The sequence below is a fragment of the Notamacropus eugenii genome, chromosome 2 (assembly GCF_028372415.1).
Source record: "Notamacropus eugenii isolate mMacEug1 chromosome 2, mMacEug1.pri_v2, whole genome shotgun sequence".
Taxonomy (NCBI): Eukaryota; Metazoa; Chordata; class Mammalia; order Diprotodontia; family Macropodidae; genus Notamacropus; species Notamacropus eugenii.
The window spans coordinates 79284740-79302622 of record NC_092873.1 but is presented as its reverse complement, the minus strand read 5'-3'; the positions used below and the strand labels follow the sequence as shown (position 1 = coordinate 79302622).

General features: G+C 44.3%; 1 protein-coding gene across 4 annotated transcripts in view; it reads right to left on the bottom strand.

Moving 5' to 3' along the window:
* Positions 1-17883, bottom strand: part of MINK1 (misshapen like kinase 1) — a 64691-nt gene that overhangs the window by 8403 nt on the left and 38405 nt on the right. The window contains exons 2-21 of one of the 4 annotated variants that reach the window (XM_072641307.1): positions 16102-16167; positions 13794-13850; positions 13592-13717; positions 9236-9346; positions 8705-8795; positions 8179-8309; positions 7814-7868; positions 7542-7620; positions 7038-7213; positions 6526-6595; positions 6023-6239; positions 3795-3911; positions 2784-2987; positions 2334-2507; positions 1670-1930; positions 1342-1427; positions 1097-1207; positions 837-946; positions 358-446; positions 87-110 (exon numbers count right to left, since the gene is read on the bottom strand). In XM_072641307.1, coding sequence (XP_072497408.1) covers positions 87-110; positions 358-446; positions 837-946; positions 1097-1207; positions 1342-1427; positions 1670-1930; positions 2334-2507; positions 2784-2987; positions 3795-3911; positions 6023-6239; positions 6526-6595; positions 7038-7213; positions 7542-7620; positions 7814-7868; positions 8179-8309; positions 8705-8795; positions 9236-9346; positions 13592-13717; positions 13794-13850; positions 16102-16167 — 2355 coding nt within the window. The remainder of the gene's footprint in view (positions 1-86; positions 111-357; positions 447-836; positions 947-1096; positions 1208-1341; positions 1428-1669; positions 1931-2333; positions 2508-2783; positions 2988-3794; positions 3912-6022; positions 6240-6525; positions 6596-7037; positions 7214-7541; positions 7621-7813; positions 7869-8178; positions 8310-8704; positions 8796-9235; positions 9347-13591; positions 13718-13793; positions 13851-16101; positions 16168-17883) is intronic. The other 3 variants (XM_072641308.1, XM_072641309.1, XM_072641310.1) reach the window with 3 other exon arrangements.

Sequence of the window (17883 nt, the reverse complement as noted above, 5' to 3'; positions counted from 1 at the left end):
CCCAAGATTAGAAGGGCACTAAAGGTGGGAAATAGGGTTGGATCAGGGGTTCCACACCCTGTCCACAATAAATCTCTTGCACTAACCTCGCCAATTGCTCGCTTATAGCTCTGAGGGGAATCCCAAGGGAAGAAAGGCAGCCAGAAGAAGTAGGAGAGAGATTAAAAGAGGTTAGTATTGTAGGAAAAGCCCTCTGACTACCACTCCAAGGTCTGCTCCTCCCACTTAAATCCTTCAGACTTCCACCTCTGCTCCTACCCCCAGTTATTAGCTCCCAAGAGAGGTTCAGCAAATCTCATGGTGCACTCCCCAAGCCCTATGTTTGGGAGAGCAGCACCTGTCAATAAGACTACTCACTGCAGGCCGGCCAGGCCTAGAGCGGTGGTCATCAGGTCTGACTTTGTTTCCTGGGGACAGGATGGGAGAATTGTCCAGCTTGGAGGATGCTGGAGATGGGGGTAGGAAGGAAGGAGAGAGTGTTGGTGGGAACAGGGATATACTCTCTATTCTATTACTTCATGCTGACTCTTAATTATCTCAAATAGGCTCCCAAGTGCTCCTCCTCCTCTTACCACAGTCCTTCCCAGTCCCTTAAAGGGTAACATAGGATCCTATTCTGTATCTGTCTCAGCCTGGAAACTACTTAGGGTAGGGTCTAGGTCTTTGCTACATGTTGTCTCTAACACATAAAAGCTTGACAACAACGGAGAAGATGGCTATTATTTTTAATTCCCTTGACTGTCACCTCATTAGCTATACTTTATTCCCACAATGACCCCCCCCCCCACACCTCCTCTTTGCCTCTCCATCAATTCCTTTTGGTTTAGGGGCCTCACCTCCTACACGGTTTCGCTCTAGTGAGCCAGCCTGTGGTAGGTGGCCATGGGACTGGAGGAGGCTATCTCCACGCTCCCAGCCTGGTTCACTCCTTCGAAGGTCTGGGTTACTATGACAGATGTAGAGGTCAGGAGAGGAGGGAGTGAGTCAATTTTTCCTTAACTCAGTTTGTAGAATTAGCATAGTTTAGGGAACTAGCACCATGATGGGATGGATCAGGGCCATGTAGGGAGGGATGAGGGAGTGACAACTGCATTACCTACTGGTGCTGGGTGGGCTGGGGGGTTGAGTGGGAGGCCCTGGAGGCCCAGGGGTCACCCACTCTGCCTGAGTTTGCAGGTAGGTTTGCCAGACGGAGTTGCTTCGAGGTCTGTGAAGGGAGCATAGGAGTGGCTGGGGGTGGGGTGGGGCTGGGATGGTTAGGCTTGGGCTTCTCCACCCCCAAGTGGGAGATGGTATGTCCTCTATATCCCATCCCCTAGCCCATTCTAGCATGGCCATTACCTGGCACAGACAGGTTGGGCTGGACGGGAACCTCCAGCTCCGCTGGTGTTAAGGGCAACGGCAATGGACGAGGTCCTCTGGGGAACCTGAAGAATGGTAAGAAGTACCAGAGGCAGCACAAGAAAGGAAGGAGGGGACAGAGGCTGAGCCCAATGAATCTGTATATATTCTTCCTTAGGACCTCTCTTCCCCCTTCCATTTTTATTTTTTTCCTTTCCCATAGTCCTTCTCACTCACTTCTTATCTCCCTGCCTCCTTTCTCTTCTAGCCATTCCTTTATTCCTTTTCCTGGGAAGGAGTGCTGGAGTAGCTTCAAGACTACACTTACCTTAGGTGGGGCCTCACTGTCTGCCCGATTCCAAGGTGGGGGGGCTGGAGTGGGGCCAGGACCCTCAGAGGTGGGGTCTGAATTTTGTCGGATGATGGGTCCACGAGGAGTGGGAGCAGCAGTGGGTGGGGGGGCAGTGGGGTCAGGGTCATGAGCAGCAGGGAAGGCAGCCAGGTTTCTGGTGGGCTGATCTTGTAGGGATTGAGAACGGGGCACAGGGGCTGCATATGGCTTCAGTGGGACCCGATGGGCAACGAGGCTCTGTGGGGAAAAGAATCAGGGAGGAGGAGTTATCTACCCTCTCCATCCAGCCAAGGAAGGAAGGAAGACTGACCCTGGGACAGGAGCTCTAGCTTCTGTCTGGAATATCTTTCTCCTTCCTCCTCCCCTGCCCTCACTCTCTAAATTACCTTTCTGATAGCTTGGGGCTGTTGATGTTTATTATGTGCAAGACAATGACAGAAAAAGAAACGCGTAGAAACATCTGTGTGTTTTTATGTATATTTATAGGTATATGTGCATAAGTCTCTTTATATACTCACTTGTATCTGAAAGTATCTGTAAGAATAAGCCACATCTTGTGTAGTCTCGTGTGTGTGTGTGTGTGTGTGTGTGTGTGTGTGTGTGTGTATCTGTGTGTGTGTAGGGGAAGGTAAAGACTTACTTTGTGTGGTCCTTCCTGGGGCTCCACAGGTCTCTGCATGGGTGGGGTTGGGGAAAGGGGCCCAGAAGGCCCAACAGGGGCTTGTGGGGGACTGGGGTCTGCCCCTGTGCTGTTTGGCTTCGACTTGGCCAGGGGGGAGTTCTGCTGCTTGTTCATCCTTGTCCTCTCCTCTACCTGTGAACAGGAGGGGAGGGTCAGGTGTCAAAATAAAACCTCTGTTTCTATTTTCCTCCTTTCTTCATATGGTTACAGAACCCTAGCCCTTTCCTCTTCACCCCCTCCTCCATATAATTATATCCCCTTTCTTTAGTTCTGAGCTCCTTTCCACAATTTCCTCAGTTCTTTTGTCAGATTCCAAGAGCAAGGACTAGACTCCAAGTCTTATGGAGCGCTGGATAAGACCCTGAGGGGTAGCTCCTTGAGGAACACAGTACAAGTTTAAGAGAATACCTCTCGGGCCCAGGCTGGCTTGTCAGCAGGGTTAGCGCCCCGGCTATAGTGGTACAGGGGTTTTTTGTCTCCTGGCGCGGGCGGCTGTTGCTGCTTCTGGAGTTGCTGCTGCTGCAGGGACTTGAGATAGGCATGTTCCTGCTGCAGCTGCCTCTGGAGCCTCTCTGACTGTCGCTGTTCCTCTAGCTGCTTTCGCTTGTATTCCTGGCACCATGGTGGGGGAAGGGAAAAGGAGATTTAGCACTGGAGGAGTGGATTGGGGATGCCCTTATGAGACTGGAGAAAACACAGGCTCTCTTCTTTCCACATGCCTAGAGAGGTTGTTCAGCCCTGCAGTCTCACTGGAACCTTTCCCCTATCTCCATCTCCTATTCTAAGCAAAAAAGCCCTGAAGGCCACCCTACCACCCTTCCCCAAAAGGAAATAAGGTAGTGGATGAAGGACCCCATTACCAGCAGCAGGGCCTGTTCCTGGAGCAGCTGTTGCTGAAGGATCTCAAGCTGTCGCTGCTCCTCCTCCAATTTATGTCGAATATACTCCTGGGGGGGAGGGGAGGGGGGCAGGGACACAAGAGCAGGGCAGAAAAGAGAGGGGAACAAGAGGGTAGGAAGTGGAGGGATAGGAAAGGAGAAAAAGAATACAGAAGAGAGAGGATGTGTGTATGGAAGGTGGGAGGAAATAGGATAGTAAAGGTAATGTGATGGGGATGGCAAGAAAAGAGGAAAAGGGGAACAGAAAGGTGGAAGGGGTCAGAAATGGATGGGCCAGGAAGAGACAGGGAATTGAGGAAAAAGAAACAGAGACAGGGAAAGACGAGGGAGCCAAGGGTAAGGGGGTGGGGGGGTGGTAGGAGAGAACACAGAGAGAGAGAGAAAGAGATAGTGAAGCTAGAAAAAAGACAGAAGAACCTGAGGGGGTGGGGGACAGGAGAGGAGGCGTGGGGAGCAAGGGAAGTGGACAGCAGAAGCCAGAGAGGGGGTGTGCACAGGTGTGTACAGAGGGCAACTGTACCTGCTCTCGCTCTGCCTGGCGGCGCTCTTCCTCCCTTCGAAGGGCCTGCATATCCTCCAGTCGTTGCTGCTCCTTCTTCTCCTGGAGCTTCCGCTGCTCCCGATCTCGACGTTGTTGCTGTAGGGGGTTGGGGAGGCCAGGAAGAGATCGACCAACACTATTTAAGTCCTCATACTTCCAACATCAACTCAGCTGAGCCAAATAATGGGAAGAGCCCTCATTTTCTTTCTCAAGGAACCATCCAAGAATACTGGAGGTTAATTCTAAAGATTGATGTGGGGCAGATTTAGATTGATTTTTTTCAGAATTAATCCAAAGACTGCGTGATCTCAGAGGGCTAAGAGGGAGGGTATATGAGCAATTATTTTCATTTCTTTTTAGGTTGAGGAGATATTGGTTATTCTTCTGGGGGGGAGAGAACCTTAATGTTACACTTTTGTATCCTGATGACAGGCAGTGCCCCAAAATATCCCTAATCAGGACACCTACAAAAACCACATGGAACAGGCTACTAGGATATCTCTTTAAAAATACTACGCATAAAAAGACAGGAGAACTACAGTAAAGCTTCACCAATCAGGTCCATACTCATTTAGAATTTGATAACTAAGGCTCAATTCTATATCTTTTTGGTCTTTAGGAAGAAAAAGTTTGCTAGAAAAATTAACAGAGTTAGTCTGTGTGGACTTAAAAGAACAATCTACTTAGGAAGGCCACTTCTGCTACTTGCCTTGCGTGTCATTTGAAGGAATCCCTTAATTTTTCTAGCCTTAGTTTCCATGTTCGTCAGTGAGAGAACTGAATTAGATGATCACTAAGGTTTCTTTCAGCCTTAAATTCTGATGGTCCTAAAATAACTTAAACCTATTTATCTAGAAGCAATTAATGTGGTAATTACAAATGATTCTCAATATTTCTTTAAAAAGCACAAGTGGCAAGACCTCTCCTTGACAATTTTTAGCCATTAGTCTGTAGAATAAAAACGTATTTTTAAAACGCCAGACTTCTCACTAACTCACATTTGCCTTTCACCCAATTAGTCCGAATTGTGAACCAGACTACATGTTTTCACATCAGGAAAATGGAAGCATTCAAGCAGGACTTCATTAAAGAGACAATTCCTCCAGAAACCTAGATTCAAGTCCCTGCCATGACAATACTTGGGTGGCCACATCAAATCACTTAATCTCTTCATGCCCCAGTTTCCTCATCTGTCAAAAAGGGAGGAAAGAACTCTGTAACACTTTTTGTGTGCTACGTAAATGTAAATGTTCCTTCTCCAACGCCAGGGGCGCCAGTCCTGCTTTAATTCATTGCCAGGACATTCCTGCAGAGCAGCTTCCAGGCCTTCTCAGTGGCCAGTGATTCTGGTTCATGTTCTTTCATGGAAACTTCACAAAAGCTCCACTCCACATGTGGGAGGCATCTCTCTAGACCTTAAGGTTATCGCACAGAGCTGCCTGTCTCCCTTCACTCTCGTCACATGGCCCCCGTAACTGGCCTAATGCCTTTTACCATCACATATTTTTCTTAGCGATATCTTTTATGACATGGAATTATCATTAATATTAATGTTAATATTAATGTGGTGATGGTATTTAAAGTACCATTAAGTGACTGTTTACAGATCCCTAATCACTTACTAAGACAACTGATTGGGATGGTGAGGAAGGGGAAGAGGGACGTTAAAATATTAGAATGGAAGAAAATTACTGAATGACAACCAGTGACACAGTCAACCAATGGAGAAATAGAATACATATGATTAAAAAGAGGTCAGTTTCTAAAAATGTGTCCTACTTGAAGTGAGGTGCCCCTGTAAGGGGTCTACATGACTCAGAATGCAGGTTATGCAGCAATGAAGTCATTGGGGTCAGTGGGGAGGGAGATGAAAGTAAGCATCTGCCAATTCTCTTTGTTAATGGAGAACAGTGGAAAAAAGAATCTTAAGAAAGAAATGAGGCAGCAATTCCCTTATTGTAACCGGAGGCCCCCACCTTTGCTACCTCTGCTTACAACAGGAATGGGATCTAAATTTCAAGTTTCACCCTTTGTCCCTGGAACAATTTCAGAGACCCAAGGGAAAAAATGCCCTTCCCAATAACTCGAGGAATAATAAGGGTGAACAGTGGTAATTAATAATGAAGGAGCTAAACAGATGCATTTCGGGGGTCCCTGCACTGCTTTTTCCCAGAACCCCTGCCAGCTCCTCCCAGGGCTTGCCCGACCTCCTCAACACGACGTCGCTCTTCCTTTTGCTCCTCGATCCGCTGTTGCCTTTGGTGGAGGAGGTGCTTGATGTGAGCTTCTGGGTCACGCTGGAGCTGCTGCTGCTGCTGCTGCTGCTGCTGCTGCTTCAGGGCCTCTGAGTTGCTCTTGTTTTCCTGCTGGAGACGGAGGAATTCTCGTCGGAGCGTTGATTCACCAGGCACATTCATGATTGAGCTAAAGGGAAAAGAAAGATGAGACTAGTCACATACACAGTCCCCCCTCCCTTCATTACATGTCCCTCTTCTCTCGATCCTTCATCTCCTAGGACTCCTTGTCTCTGCTAAATCTCTCTCTCTCTGTCCCTTCTGTCCTATCCTGCTCCTCTCCTCCCAAACTGCTACCAACTAATACTCCCTCCAGGAAGCTTTACTTGGTAACCCTTCCTTATAACTCACTCCACATCCTCTCAGCACTTGGAGATTTGTTTACATCTCTGCCCTTCCCACTCTGCCTAGTTTACCTTGGTTCTCCTTCCTCTCCATGGCTGTCGTCTTCCTCTTCGCTGCCACTGTACTCATACTCGGTCTCCTCTGCAAGACAGAAATCACTGCTGATTTCCTCAATTGCCCAGTGCAGTTCCCCTCACACTAACCTAGGAAGACCTGATGAGATCAAGATAAATACTGGGCTGGATCAAAGGGAGACCACCTTTAGTTCTGCACTTGGCTGTCAAGCCTCTTCTACACAGAGGCCTCAAGTTTGAGACTCAGGCAAAAACCTGGGCTATCATGGGATGGTAGGAGCTGAGTCAGCAGCTGGCCTACATTAGGTGTTAAAAATTCTACAAGAGCACAGAGGTCTCTAGAGTTCAAAGTTCATGACTGGGTATTCCTTGGAGGAGGAGGGAATGAGGTAAGAAACTAAGGACTTCAGAGAGAAAGTCCAGGGCTGGTCATGGTAGGGAACTAGATAATTGGATGCTGAAATTTTCCAAGGCTATCCCCACCCTCCGCTCCCCTTTCCCCTGCTGACCCTTCTCGCCCCTCTTCTTCCGAGAACGGTCAATGTGGTCCTTCAGCTGGATCCGGACCTGCCGCTCCGTGGGCTGATCACGGATGAAAGGGGACTTGAGCAGCTGCTCGGTGGGCGGGCGGCTCAGGTAGGCCTTGATGAGACACGTGTCAATGAAGTCAATGAACTTCTTAGACCTGGAAGTGTGTCAAGAGACACATTGGGAAGGAGGGGACAAGGCTGACAAACCTGAATCTAGTCCTGTCTCTGTGAACAGCATCCTCAGCAACTCAAATACACTTTCACAGACTGCCTAATCCTTACTACTTTATTAATTTCGTGCTTTAAGGTTTTCAAAGTGCTTATGTTGTCCCTTCCTTCATGGCATTACCCAGTTGTGGGACTGATTCTGCTGTTCATACCCTAGGGCTTGCTCAGCTCTAAATATATAAAGATGGAAGGGAGGTTCTACTCTATTTTCAGACACCACCCCCTGCTGAGCCCACAGTTCCTAAAGGCACCTACCATTTCTTAGACTTCAGCTTCGGCGGGGGGTTCCGTGGGATGAGGAAGAGGGCACGCATGGGGTGCATGTCACACAGAGCTAGGAGGGTGAGAAGGACCACAAGTCCTCACACATCTCCTCTTCTATCCCTGTTCTGACAATTTAATAATCCCCTCCCAATAGGCCTATCTTTGGATTCAGTTGTGTTAGCCTCCCTTGGGTCCCTCCCCCCTAGAACTTGCCTCCTCCCACTAGTTACTGCCCTGCCCCTGCTTCCTTCCCCATTACTCACGAGGGGCTCCCTCTGCCATCTCAATAGCTGTGATTCCTAGAGACCATATGTCACTCTGCAAGGGAAAGGCCAAAATTATGAAGGCTCCTATTCTGTGACACCCCCCTCCCTTGACGCACATATTTTTAGGTCTTTGCACATTTATTTCCAGGGCCTCTCTTTTCAACCTCTTTTCTTTCTACCACTCTTTTCTTGGCCCACTCTCTTCTCCAATCTATACTCTCTTTCCTCTCTACATGACCCTGTACCTCAGTCAGTTTAATCCCATCCAAGCCCTCCAACCTCCACCTCGTTCAGTAGTTCTCATCTCAGTCTCAGTCCTATTATCCCCATCCCTGCCACCACCCCAGCTCTTCAGCTACTACCCTGTAGTCATAGGTGGCATCAGGATTCTCATCACAGGCGATAACCTCTGGGGCCATCCAGTAGGGGGTACCAATGAATGTATTCCGCCTGCCCACTGTTCGATCCAGCTGGGCGCTCACCCCAAAGTCCACTAGGAAGAGGGAAGGAATAAGAAAGCAGTAAGAAAGGACAATCTCCCCCATATCACTCCACTATGTAACTGTTATACAGCATCCTATGTGCCTGGTCTTATCTTAAGTACTGTATGTTACACTTTATCTGCTTTCTAAGGAGAGGCCCCAGTGTATCTAGAAAACACAGGGAAAGAGACATGGACAGCCTTGGCCGTCATAGAGGGAAGATGTAAAGAAAAGGAGAGAGTAGAGGGCCAGAGCTTCTAAAGGACATTGGTAGTTTGCCTCCAAACAGAGGAGGAAGAAGAGGGCTTTATGACTCTTCTTCATACAGAAAAGGAACTATCTTACTAGCCTGTCCCAAGACATGGGGAAGGATTTCTATCACCTGCCCCAGGAGTAATTTCCATACCTAGCTTAACTTCCGCATTCTCTGTCAGCAGCACATTTTGGCCTTTGATATCTCGATGGATCACTTTGTGGGCATGGAGGTGGGCCAGCCCCTGGAAAGGGTAGAGGGGGAAAAGTGAGCTTCTGGTGCTGGTTTGGGCCAAAGGAGGAGAGGGACTGAGCAGACAGCTGGCAATAATCAGCAAGAAGTCTAGCTCAGGCAGAACTGAATGGAAAAGTTGGATATTCTTTAACTTTAGAGGATGACAATTAAGTCAAATTTGTTGGAAATATGGGGGTCGGGCTGGGACATAAAACACCCTTTTATGTCACTTGTAGATGGTAGGTTAGAAGTGTAGCAGAGCTGGGACTCTGGGAAAGAATGGGATGGCCCTGCAGGATGGAGGGGCTGCCTCTCTCTCACCAGAACAGGAGCTCCCCTTAGTACTTATTCTAGAAGCCTGCCAACAGAGATGCTCAGGGGAAGGGAAGTATAGACTGGGCTGGTAGACAGGTTGTGGGGGAAAGAGGATAGAAAGAACTTGTCTCTCACCCTGAGGATCTCCCTGCAAATGTAGGCGATACAATCTTCCTTCAGAGCATTTCCTTTAGTGTTCTTCACCAGATCTGTCACAGAACCAGCACCACAGAACTCCATGACCAGCTACAGACCCAGGAGGGAGCAAGTAGAAGGATAAGTCACCAGGCTGGTAGATCCTCTCCCTTAGCAATCAGGGAAGGACATACGGCTCAGTAAGCCATTCTAGATCCTATTGAGGTCTTGGGGCTAGATGGTGACCTTGGCTGGAGACTATCATTAGGTAATACAGGGAGCTTTGTGCCAGCAACAATCTGTTGAAGTTTTTTGGAATTAGGAAAGAAAGGACTGCAGGACAGGAAGGAGAAGAAGGTGATAAAACAATAGGGAGAGCAACTAAGAATTTGAGTCTAGAGGCAAGAAATTCAACTAAAGAATGATGGCACTGAACAGGCCTAAATAATAGCAAGCTGTTTCAACTAACTGGGAAACAGAAAAGTCAGGGAGATGAGGAATATCTGTCCTAAGAGAAATTTCAATATATTCAGCCAGAGGAAGGACCATTAATTCATAGAATCATAGAGATCTTAGAGGCCTAGAACTGAGCAGGAATATCCTCTATAATAGAGGTGTCAAATGCCCCTCAAATCAGATTAAAATGTAACTGGAAAATGTTTAACAAAGTAAATAAGACTATAATAAAACACAGATAATGATTGTTAATTAGTGATTTTCTAAGTCAATGTGGGACCTGCAGGGATCCATTTCTATTTGAGTTTGATACCATTTAATAAGTTGTCATTCAGCCTCTCCTTGAAGACCTCCTGAGAGGGAAATTCATTACCTTGACACACAGGTCATTCAACTTTTGGATAGTTCTAATTGTTAGGAAGTTTTTTCTTACATCAAGTCTCAGCAACTTCCATTTATTGCTCCTAGTTCTGTCTTCTGATGCCAAGCAGAAGTCCCTAAGTACAATGGCCAGTGCAGCAATGGAATCAATGACTCCGGTGCTATTAGCACTATGCTCTATAACCTCTTGAGTCTTAACCATTCAATACAATTCAGTACACATCTGTGAAGTGCAGAGCCCTGTGCTGGGGAAGATGAAAGCATAAAGCATATGTGGAGCATAAAGACTAGTAGAGGAATATGACATATACACAGATCATATAATACAAAACGGCAAACACATTAAACAACCAATGCAACTGAAGTGTGATATCTAACAGGCAGAGGTTGTAGATTCAAACTAAGAAAGGAATAAAATGAATTCTGGGAATTTCCCCCTAGGAATAAGGTAGAAAGAAACTGATGGGAGGCAGAGAGTTCACCTCTTTTCAAGAGCCAGGGCCATAGGATTTTATTTTTTTATTTTATAATTAAAAAAAATCATCAAGTATTTATTTTTTTCCTTCCCACATCTTCCCCTGTTAGAAAAAAGAATAAATACAAAATCCTTATTATATAAGCATGGTCAAACAAAACAAATTCCCATACTGACCAATATGTACTTCTTATTTTTTATATTAGTCTGCTATCTATTTGTCATGAGGTGGAAAATATTCTTCATCAGTCCTCTAGAATCAAGGTTGATCATTATGGTATTCAGACTCTTAAATCTTTAAGAATTCTTTTTTTTTTTAAACAATACTGATTTGATTGCATTCCTAGTACTGTTCATTTCACAGTTCATACAAGTCCTCCTAGGTTTCTTCAAAGCTGTCCCACCACTTCTTACAGCACATAGTACTTGACTACATTCATACCCCATAACTTAGCCATTCTCCAGCTTATAAGCAATCTCTTAGCTTCCAGTTCTTTGACACTACAAAGAGGGCTACTACGAATATTTTTATACATGTAGGACCTTTTCCTCTTTGTTTTATCTCTGGGATACAGACCTCCCAGTGGAATAGCTGGGTCAAAGGGCATGCATAGTTTAGTAACTTCTAGGGTAATTTCACTGTTCCAAAATGACTAGACTATAATGCAGTTCCACCAATAGTGCACCACTGTGCCTGATTTCCTGAAGCCTCTCCAACACCTGACATCTTGTGAGCTTTGATAATCTGATGGATATGAGGTGGAACCTCAAAGTTACTTTAATTTGCATTTCTTTAAATAGTAGTAACTTGGAATATAGATATTATTTCTTCCCTCAAGAACTGCTTGTTCATATCCACCACTTATCAGGTGGAGAATGGTTCAGATTCCTGAATCAGTTCTTTATATACATTTTGGATATGAGACCTTTATCAGAGAAACCTGATGTAAAGATGTTCCCCAGTTAAAAATTTCCCTTCTAATCTTAGATGTACTGGATTGGTTTGTGCAAAAACTTTGGAATTTCAGGTAATCAAAACTGATTCCACTTCCACAATCTCTCACACTCATTCACTACTTTGTATTACCAGTATCTATCAGAATACTTTGAAGAGATTAGGTGCTTAATAAATGTTTATTCAACAGCTGAACCTCTGGATATGTTCCAGGTTCATGCTCTATAATATGCCAGAAAAGAGCATCAGATGAAGTTCAAATCCTACTTACTCCTGCCTACATTCATTTCTTCCTTCTGGGAATTCTTATAGCATTTAGGTAATGAACATTTACTATCTAAACAACTAATTTGGTAATAATGTATGTATGTATGTATGTGTATGTATATATATACACACGTATGTACACACACACACAAACATATACATACATACACACACACATACTGCCTTATGTCACTAATCATCTTTACACTCTATCGTCTCCCTGAGAACAAAGAAACACAAGGAAAAGGTGTGCAACTGGTCAAATATCTGACAAAAGATGGCAGGATCTACTAGAAAAGAGAGAAGAAAAGGGAAGGCAAAACTCTGAGTCTCCTAATATGATCACCTCTTCTCCTTCCATCCCTCCAAAAAGACTGGAGAGCTGTGAGCTGATTGAGGCAAGAACGGTTAGCCAAAGGCCTCATGAATATTTCAAACAATACTATAAACTCTTCAAGTAGCTGAATATCACTGTAGCTGGGTCCCAAATCCCAGTTCTGCCAAGCACTAGAATTTAACTTCCAGGGATAATACTTTATGATGGTGAGGCAAAAAGGTGTGGGAGTAGAGCAGGGGAATGGCCAACATAGCCTTTGGTAAAACAATGAGAATTTTGTGGGAGTTACTACATGCTTAAGTCCTTCCTACTAAAATGGCAGATGAATGGGGGAATAACTCCAACTCTTTCCCTTCAGGATCTTTTTAATGCTCACAAAGATCAAGTTAACTACTGCCTATTAAATTCCAATTAGGGCAAAGTATAGATCTTGTCATGTCACTGTTCCGCTCAAAAATGTTCAGTGATTCTTTACTGCTTACTACAATTCATTTGCTAGCGAGATCCAGTAGGAACCACCTGACCTTTCCATCTTTTACTACCTCCATCTTCTGTATATATATATATCAGTTACATGGGAATACCAGCTCTCCTCTACACACACTCTACTCAGGAAATGTTCAGGGTTTTTGTTCATGCTATTCCAAATACTTGGAATGTGAGTGGAAATCATGGTGAATGTGGATTCCAAAGACTTGAATTCAAATCCTATCTGCACCTTATACCTCTGTGACCTTAGGCAAGCTACTCAACTCTCTGGACCTTGGTTTTATTACAAATTAAAGGTTTCAAACCAGATGGCCTTGAAAGTCGATTTTAGCTCTTTTGGTTTCCTTCCCCACTCCTGAACACTTACCCATTCTCTCAGGTTAGATGTAAAAGCTGACTCTTCGAGTGAACACATACCTCTCCAGGCACAAGAGCCAGGACCAGCCTCTCTGGTATATATTATATACTAGAGGGACTGCTGTATGTACTTTTTCTGTCCAAGTCACCAAGAAGAGAACTCTGTACAGCAGGTGACTAAAGAACATTTGCTGCACTGAATCAAAAATGATGCAAAATTAAAAAGCCCTAACCTCAAATCAGTGAGGTCAAAGAGACTTAAGGGAGCCAACTCTTCATTTTATAAGTGAAGAAACTGAAAGGAAAGTGTCTGGAGTCACATTCTGGTAATCAGCAGAACAGAGACTGGGACCAAGTTGGTGACATTCAGTCCCTATAATAAACAGCTTATAATAGCTAGAAAGACAGAACACATGTACATATAATAAACAAAGGACAAAACAATATAATCCATGTGCTTCTAAATATAATTCCAGGATGTTCCACAGACCATATACACTCTCTGGTCACAGAGAAGGGAAAAACCAGCTGAGCTGAAGGGGAGAAAAGAACAGACTCCAGGTTCTCTTGCTTAGCGTGGTATAGAGAAAGCCTTGTTTGGAAGGGTGGTCTGAAGAGTTTAGTGGGGGCTTGGCCTACCCAGAGCTGGTCGTCATTTCCAGGAGGGCTTTTCTTGACAAAGGCTCCATAGTACGTTGCAATGTTACGGTGGTGGGAATATTTTTTCAGCATATTGATCTCTTGTTTGATCTCTTCTTCCTCATCCTGATTGAGGTAAAGGAAGGTGAATCCTGGGGTTTTCTCCAATTTCCCTTCCCACCCGCTATCCTGACCTCTTTACCTCTGTGACATCCATAACCTTGATGGCAGCCAGCTGCCCTGTCTTCACATGTCGACCCTAGGGAATAAAAAAAACATGAGGGATCTAGGTATTACTTAGAGACTACAACACAATGCTAAGAAAGTCAATATTATGCAGCTGATCCCCGTATGGGTCACTTAGTTTTGAAAGAAAAGATATTATCTAACCCTGGTCAGAACCTAGTACTATGTGCTATTGGTTACAAATGGGAGAAGAAAGGGTAGACGTGAGGCTCCTTCCTTGAAATTCGGGTAAAAGAAAGGTGAGAATACCTGTCTTTTGGAATAATGTGACGTCTGAGGTAAAGAAATGAACAAGACCCTGTGCCTCAACATATAGAAAACAATATACTAGGGAGGTAAAGGGCATCTTCTGTTGCTGTCCAAAGGCTTTCTACGCCACTGGAGTAGGACCAGGTACAAGGCCTTGACTTTTTTCCTGCATCCCTCTCTCTACCCTAGTTTGTGGGACATCTTTCCAAGCTTTTGTTGTTGGGGTGAAGAGAAGAGTGAAAGGCAGAGCTGAAATTTTCTAAAAATGATGAAAGAGATATAGATAAAGATACCAAGGAAAGATATTACTACCTTTATAGACTGGGCTCCACCATCCTTCCTACTCCCCTTGCCTTGCCACCAGCCAAGCATTTTGAAGTAAATCTTCCAAAGTTCTTACAGGGGAAACTCAGCATCTGAAGCTTCCCAAAGAGGAAAGAAGAGTAGGAAAGCCCCCACAGGCACAGACACAAGGATTGCTAGTCCCACAGGTTATTTTTACTCTCAGCAATGATTTAAGACCCTAGCATACAATAGCAGGAAGAATATAGAAATTCTATTTCCATAGCAACAAGAAAGAACTTTTGGGAAGGGGTGTGTGCACACCTCCCTAAACCTACGTGGATTATATATGTATATGGGGAGAGAGGTGTAGGATAAATGTACATAGTCCCAAGTATTCCAAAAAACACACACACTCTCAGATCCAGAACCTCCCTCCCCATATGACACCATAATCACTATAAGTACAAGTGGTAGCACCCCCAGTTTGATAAAAGTGAAAACTAAAGCTAAAACACTTTCTAGGTGACACAACTAGTAAATGGTACAGTCAGAATTCAAAATCAGGTCTTCTAAATTCAAGTCCACAGTACAGGCTAGATTTTTTTCTTAAAGACCATTTTTTTAAACCTAAATCTGACTCTTATTGACTAACCAACAATAAGTCCCAGGCCAAGCCCACTTGGTCATTGTTTGGTCCCTGAATGCCAATTGTTTCTGTTTTGGCCAGAAACCTTGACTGTGTTCCCCTTTCAGATTGATTTTTTTTTTTTGACTACTGAAAGAGACCACTCTGTGCCTCATTTCTTACCTACCCTAAATCACTGAATGGGTCAAACTGGGACCCGTTAAAGATCTTAGCTTAAGAAGGCCAAGATCTCCTACTGCATCCAGGCCTACCTCCAACTGATCTGATTTATATCTTGTCACTGGACCCTGATGGCTCTGGAGGATCAAGTAAGGCTGGTGACTTTATACAGCCCTGCCTTACTTAAATCCGATTCCCTTGCATGTCATGACATTACCTCCCTGATAAACAATGACAATGAGAACAACAGTTTTCTTCTACCATGTTATTTCTCCATCAAACTGATATCTTTTCTGGTAGGGAAGCAGGACATTTGATTCGTTTGTTTCTTAGTGAAAATGTGTTTATAGTGAGCCATCTAGTCTTATCAGTCCCTCTTGCGTCCATTATTATATAAGTAATGGAGATATCAGTCTATTAAAAACACTGTTTCTATGGGAAGAATTAAAGTAACTTATGTACAGAACCCAACCTAAAACATTCAGCTCATACACCACCCCCCTCACCCCCTTGCGTCTGTACTTCCTAACGTAGTAATTATTTCCTCTCTGCTCCTCAGTTTCCTTATCTGCAAAATAAAAGGACTGCGTTAGATGATCTCTAAGGTTCCACCCAGCTCCTGTGAAAACATACCTTTTCTCCTCAATTCTAGTTCTGGCTTTGCTCTTTTCTATCGCACAACCTGCCCAGCTCCAGGTCTGTTTCCAACACGTTAGTATAGGTTCTGTACTAACCTTATCTGAGGAGAGAGGGCAGCAAAAAGCTGTCCCCTTTTCCTACTCTCTTTTCTTTTTTCCTCTGATCCCCACCCTTCTTCTCTTTCCCAAGGCCCCCAATTCATGTGCTTTATACATCAACTTTTCTCAGTCTTTAGGAAAAGGTCCCATTTTCTTTATACTTTTTGAAGAGTCCCCTAGAGTCTTACCTTATACACTTGTCCATAGGTACCATTGCCAACCACTTCCACCAGCTCAAAGATCCCAGCAGGATCCTGGAGGAGAAGGGGAATGGGAGGAGGAAAATAGAAAGAAATATTAGGGCTAAAGGAACATAGTATGTTCAGTCCAGGCACGGGACTGACAATTCCCAGAGAGCTGAGCCGGGAGTGGGTGGGGCACAAAGCTGCCAGAATAATCATTTGGGTCTTGATGGGTCTGACCATGCTACTTTTTATTTTTTTAACTCAGAAACAGTTAATGGTTCCTTACTGACTTTAGGAGAAGATACAAACTTCGGAGAATTTGGCATTTAGAGTCTTCCACAATATGGCTTCAGCCTACTTCTATCTTTACAGACTTATTTCACATTATTCCCTTTTGAATACTATAATTTAGCTAAACTGGGCTTCAGTTCTGCAAAACGAACATGCCATCATCCAGCTCTGTGTGTCCTCACAACCATTATCCTCTGCCTGGAACGTGCTCTCTTCTAAATTCAAATGGTTCCACTCCTCAGCTCAAGTGTGACATCCTCTATGACACCATCCCTGACTCTCCAGTTGAAGGTAACTGCCTTTCCTCATACTTCTGCAGAGCACATTGTCCTAACCATGTTCTATGCTGTATTCTACTTATCTGTGCATGGGTTGCACCCTTCATTGTACCCTTTACAAAGCCAAGGACTATAACTGGCTATACAATTTTCATCTTTGCTTCCCCGACCCTTAGAACAACATCTGGCACAAAGCAGGCACTTAATAAATATTTTTCAAAAGTGAAATGTATTTATTCAAGGGCTAATGGAATATGGGAACGAGTGGTGATCAGTGATTCTCCCATGTTGCTCTGAAGACTTCCCAAGTGCCCTTGTGTGATTAAGAAGACAGAAGTGTTGAGACTATCCCTTAGCAGTCTTTTCTAAAACAGTAAGTATTAATGATGCAGTTGGTTTTCATATCACATTGATCTTCAGTCTATGACTTTCCTATCCAATAAGCCTTCACTTGTAACAAAGATTAAAAAATTAAACAACCAATCAACCCATGGCAACAAAGTGCTACAGTGGATAGAGGGAACCCTGAAATCAAATCTTGCTTCATATACTTACTACCTTTGTGACCCATGGCAAGTTACTTAACTTTTTTCAGCCTGTTTTTTCATCTGCAAAATGGGGATAATAAAGCACCTAACTCACAGAATTGTCCTGAAAGGATCAAATGAGATAACAAGCATTTATTAAATGCCTTCTACATGCCAGGTACTGAACTAGGTGACAGGGATATAATGACAAAAAGTGAAAGTTTCCTTAATCTGAAGGAGCTGACTTATCTGGGAAGACAACATAGGTACACAAACCTATACAAGGCAGTTGGGGAGAGAGGGCACTGGCCAATAGAAAAGGGGTGGAAATCAAGAAAAGTTTCCTATAGAAGTTGGTGTTGAGCTGAGTCTTGAGAGAAGTAAAGGAGTTCATGAAATTCAGGGTCCCTCCAAATTCAGGGTCCAGCCTTCATAAAGGCAGAGGCAGATCCTGGAGAGTGGCAAGGAGACAAATCAGGATTACTGTCCAGCAAAAAGACGATGGAGAACAAAGCAGATGTATGAATAGAGAGAAGAGGACATGTTCAATAGATGTCACAGGGTATAAACTGCAAGATTCAGGATCTAGTGTGAGGGAGCAGGAGTAGTTAAAGGCAATGTTGATGTTGTGAACCTGGGCTACTGCAAAGTCATTTCTAAATGCCTCTTAGATATCTTGAACTGAAGAT